Source organism: Propithecus coquereli, unplaced genomic scaffold, assembly GCF_000956105.1.
Source record: "Propithecus coquereli isolate 6110/MARCELLA unplaced genomic scaffold, Pcoq_1.0 Scaffold61, whole genome shotgun sequence".
Lineage (NCBI taxonomy): Eukaryota > Metazoa > Chordata > Mammalia > Primates > Indriidae > Propithecus > Propithecus coquereli.
In genome coordinates, this window is record NW_012152063.1 from 8,203,943 (window position 1) to 8,209,222 (window position 5,280).

At 44.2% G+C, this 5,280-nt stretch overlaps 1 protein-coding gene across 1 annotated transcript in view; it reads left to right on the forward strand.

Moving 5' to 3' along the window:
* The first annotated feature begins 2,071 nt into the window (after window positions 1-2,071).
* The window catches only part of MALSU1 (mitochondrial assembly of ribosomal large subunit 1), an 8,231-nt gene continuing 5,022 nt past the window's right edge, over window positions 2,072-5,280 (forward strand). The window contains exons 1-2 of the mRNA XM_012659416.1: window positions 2,072-2,355; window positions 3,587-3,765. Of these exons, the coding sequence (XP_012514870.1) occupies window positions 2,103-2,355; window positions 3,587-3,765 (432 nt within the window). The 5' untranslated portion in view covers window positions 2,072-2,102. The remainder of the gene's footprint in view (window positions 2,356-3,586; window positions 3,766-5,280) is intronic.

Below are 5,280 nucleotides of genomic sequence, written 5' to 3' on the forward strand. Positions count from 1 at the left end.
CCTTCTACTCCCTCCTCCATGGTGTGCAGTCTCCCTTGCTGCAAGTCAATCTAACTCTGACATGTGTGTGTCTCGTGGTCTTTTTCTCACAGGCTTTATCAGAATGACAGTTCGAGGCATTTCCTCCCCATGATGCCAATTTGTAGACAGATAATATATTAATTTCTATATGATTACCACATGCCAAGCACTATGGTATATAATTCATATTTTATTCATTTTTTTCAAGACAACTCTATGAAAAGGAAATCATTCCCATTTTACAGATGAGGAAACTAAGCCTCAGAGATTAAATTCAGTAGCACACTGATAATTAACAGAAAAGGTGGAATTAAATCTAAGTCTTTTCCAGTGACTTATCATCCAATCAAACATGATAAATGTTAAAGACATTTATGAAAAAGGGGATGAGGGGTTTCTGAGGGACCATCTGGGAGAGTAGGGGGAGATATCTTAATATCTTAGGTCTTACAGAGTGAGTCTAATTTTGTCATGTGAAATGGGAAAAGGGTGCTGTATAAAGACAATAGTATATGCAGAACTTGGCATTGCAATGGTATGGTGAGTTTGGAAAACAGCAAAAATCAGATATGGCTAAAATAATTGTAGTTGGCAGTATTGGCAGCATGGAGTATGAAAAGAGTAGAGACAGACTGGAGACAGGAGAGCCAGCCCATAATTGGGCAAGAGGTAATGAGGGCTTGGACTAAGGAACACTGGGAATAAAGATGAGAAGCTGGATTAAAAAAATATTTTGGAGGTAGCATAAGCAGGATTTGACAACAGATTTTTTTGTTGCAGGGTGATCCTGGACTGAATGAAGTCCAGGGTTTGAGAGATTTGGGGGGATGATGCTCCATTAAACGAGATGGCAAATACAGGTGGTAAAGCAGGTTTGGGATGTTCAGAGACAAGAGTGGGAACATAAGATGATGGTAAAAGCTGGGAGCAACACCAAATTCCCGTCAATGGGGAAACGGAATTAAAGATGAAACTGGAGGACAGAGGAGACTTAAATTTATATTATTTCATATTTCTCTCTCTCTCCTTCCTTCCCTTTCTTTCGACAGAGTCTCACTCTGTTGCCCAGGCTAGAGTGCCGTGGCATCAGCCTAGCTCAAGAAACCTCGAACTACTGGGCTCAAGTGATCCTCCTACCTCAGCCTAGGGAGTAGCTGGGACTACAGTTGCGCACCACCACACCCGGCTAATTTTTTTTTCTTTCTATTTTTAGTACCTCAAGCGAGCCTCCCCAGAGTGCTAGGATTAGCTGGAGTTCATTTCTTTAAAATAATGTATGAAACATTTTTGAGTAAGTGCTTGGCACTGCATTTGGAATATTTGCCCCCTTTTACTATCCACTCTAGGAAGCCTTTCTCTCATACCAGTCCTTAAGTTCAGAAACTTGGTTTTGTGTTTCTAGCTTGGCCACTAAGTATATGGCCCTGGGCAGTTTTTCCCCTCTGGGTCTTTTTCAGTTCTCAAATCCCGTGATTTAATAGTGTAACTGCACTTCAGCATGCTTTATTCTCACAGAGGTGGTCCCCAGGTGTGGTCTATTGGTGGAAACTCCTCCCATACAGGTGGTGTGGATGGAGGGCTAACCAAAGAACGTTTTCCAAATGGTCCTTTACATCTCTGCCTCCCACTCCACCCTAGCGCAGATAATGTATTTTTTCTCGTGGGTTTCAAGTTTGCAAGGGAATCTTGAATATTTTTTGGTAATGAGAGATGGTAGAAAATTTCGCATCCTAATTCCAGTCTAATCAACAGCGGCAACTACTATACATTCAGTAGGCGCTGTGCAGAGGAACAGTTAAACACTTCTGCCTTCCTGAGGCTTACATTTAGTGTACGGTGTACTGCATCACTACAATACAGGGCAAAGTCGGGCGGGCAATCGACCCCAGACGTCCTTTCCTAAGAAGCCTAATCTCGAGTCAGCGCTTCCGGTTCACGGCCTCCAGACTCCGCCCATCCGGTCCTGACTCCGCCCGCGAGTCTGGCGTAAAATTTCCGTGCCGCGCAGGTTGACTCGGCCAATCGAAAGCCACAGAACCTACTCGGGCTCTGTGCGGCCCTAGCCCGCGCCGCCGACGGCAATGGGGCCGGGTGGCTGTGTGGCGCGGCGGCTCGGGACGCTGTTGTGGCGCAGAGCCCTGTTCCGGGTAGAGGCTGGAACCCGGCCCCGGCTTGGGCTGCTGGCTTTGGAACGGCTTCCTGCGGGACCAGCCTTCAGCTGGGCCTGCGTGACCCCCGGCCTTGTGCGTTACCGTGGCCTGCACAGCGGGCCCCGGCTGGAGGAGCAGGCGGAGGGGACGGCCGGCGAGGGACGCCCAGAGTTGAGCGCAGCAGGTACGGGCGTGGAGAACGAAAGCGGTCTTTTCCGGGCAGCCAGGAACCGGGTCTGGGCTAAGGCGGCCCTGGGTTCCCCTCTTAATGCATTTTTTCCGAATCACAAAACTTCTGCAGATCCAGAGCTGGCAGGGACTTCAGAGGTTGTTGGCGCCAACCTTCTCGTTTCACGATTAAGAATCCCTGAGCGCAAGAGATGAACTGTTGTCTCCCAGATCCTAGCTGTCCGGACCCTTGGCACGACCGCCTCGCCGTCGTCATCCCTCCTTCACGCTCCTAGCGTCCTGGGAAATGGATTTGTCGGGAGTGTTAGGGCATGAGGATTCTGAGAGCGAGCCAGGGGCTGAGGGCTAAGGGATGGGTAAGAAACGCTAATAGGGGATGGGTCCAAGTTAAGATCCTCTAATTATTGCTAACCTTTTTAGAAACTTGAGAGATGATAAACACATCACATCTGAGAAAGTTAGAGTATGAGACAGAGAGGTCTTAGTGGACTTAGCTACTAGGTTCTTTGGAGTCAACTTTAAAACTTGAGAGCTATAAATTTACAGGCTATGTATGATACTCCAAGCAGAAGAGCAGAATATCTAAATCTCTACAGGAAAAAAAATTAGATTTTTATAGATTAACAGTTGTTAACAATCCAAATGCTTTATAAGAAAAACTTGAGGGTGAGAATCACTTAAAATTTTAGCTTCCTCATTGATTAATCGTAGGCCACGCTAATTATGCTAGGCTTGTTTCATCATCTCTCAATTGAAGGTTTTGGACCAGATAGTACCTTAGAGCCCTTCCAGCTCACTGTTCTAGTACTGTGACCCTTTATGTCCGAGATTGATTTTAACATGTCCCAGGATATTCCCTCTTCACGACTTTATGCTGCTGTTTGTATAGCCTTTCTGTGTTTGAGATGCTTGCTCATTTCAAGTACTAGTGAATAGAAAGTCATTTGTCACTGATGTGTGGTTCTGCTCACATGTGGTAATAGCAAAGGATGTATCGTGGCACTGTGTAATCTGAGCACGCTGACAATAAAAGTTGAACAGGGCTATATGATAGTGATGCCCAGGTTCAGCTTCCAGGAGGCCTGGGCCCTGCCACCTTTCCAAACATTTTGGATCTAAATACTCTCTTGGAGGAGCAGTTTCACTGTCGGCTGCCTCCATCTCTGATGCATACAACAAGTCTGTCTTCTACTTGGCCATCTGACATAAATATTTGTGCATTTCAGATCATATTGGTCTTAAGTTTGACATCGATATGATGGTTTCACTACTGAGGCAAGAGAATGCAAGAGACATTTGTGTGATCAAGGTTCCTCCAGAAATGAAATACACAGATTACTTTGTGATTGGTAGTGGAACTTCAACCCGACACTTACATGCCATGGCCTACTACATTGTGAAAATGGTAGGATGTTTTCTTTTCTCTTTTGGATCATTAAGTGAATGGAATAGTCAGTGCATCAGGCTGAGGAGGAACACTTAGAGTAAACTTATCATGTGAGGTTACATAAGAAACTCAAATTTTCAGAATTTGCATAATAACGTTTTATGTTCTTTGATAGTGAAAGGTATGGGAACTAATATCCAGCCCTACAGAGTTAGGATATTTGTATTCATGGCTCTTGTGACCACAAAGAAAAAAATAAAAAATAACTTGAGGCAAGCTAGGAGAAGACAGGGTAAGCCAGAGGGAGTTCTAGAGCAGCACTGTCTGATAGGGTAGCCACTAGCGACATGTGCCCATTTAATTATAAATTAAAGTAAAAAATTCAGTTCTACAGTTGTACTAGCCATATTTCAGGTACTCAGTAGTCCCACGTGGCTAATGGCTACCATATTAGCCATAAAACATTTCCATAATTGCAAAAACGTTCTATCGGACAGTGGTGGCCTATTGTTTAATTAAAGTGTTTGAGCATGTCCTGTGTTCCCAAGCACTGTGCTGGATATTGGGAAGGTAAAATTGAAAATGATGTAGTCCTTGTCCTGTGAATTCACAGGTCTAGTTGAGGGAAGGTGGGTCATTTTTTAATTGGACTGAGTATGAATCAGAATAAGGAAGAAGCTGTACTTGGAGGTCTCCAGCTGATTATGGTACCATTCTACAGGGCACCATAACTTCTCTTGCCCTGTTGGAAATTGATCATAAAGGAGACAGTTAAGACTAAAAGTAGATGTGTTGCCTAGAGAAGGGTTGGGAAATAAGGGGGCTGAACACAGAGTCCTGGTGCAACATGACAGAGCAGAGCAGAGGAAGATTACCAAAAAAAGTGGTAGTTGGAGAGATAGGCAGAGAACAGGAGAGAACAGAAAAGAGTTACTAGACAGGGTCTCTGTCCGATGTAATAGTGCATTGGAGTTAAGAAGATAACTTAGAAATGTCCATTAAACAGTAACTCCCATTCCCTCTTCCCCAGGCAACCACCATTCTATTTTCTGTCTCTATGAATTTGACCACTCTTCAGTACCTTGTATAAGTAGAATCATATGGTATTTCAGTATTTGTCCTTTTGTGCCTGACTTATGTCACTTAATATAATGTGTTTAAGGTTCATCCAGGTTGTAGCAAGTGCCAGTATTTTTTCCTTTTTATTTAAAGAGACAAGGTCTCGCTCTATGGCCCAGACTGGAGTGCAGTGGCGTGAGCCACTGGCTCGTGTGAGCCTCAAACTTCTGGGTTCAGGTGAGCCTGTGGTCTCAGCCCTACCCAGTAGCTGGGATTGCAGGTGTAAAACACTGTGCCTGGCTTTTTCATTCTTTAAATAAAGAATCTTATATACTATATTCTATCCATTTGTCCATTGAGGGACAGTTAGGTTGCTTTCTCCTTTTGGCTATTGTGAATAATACTGCTATAGATATGGGTGTAGAAATACTGTTTATGTGCCTACTTTTAATTCTTTTGGGTATGTACCCAGAA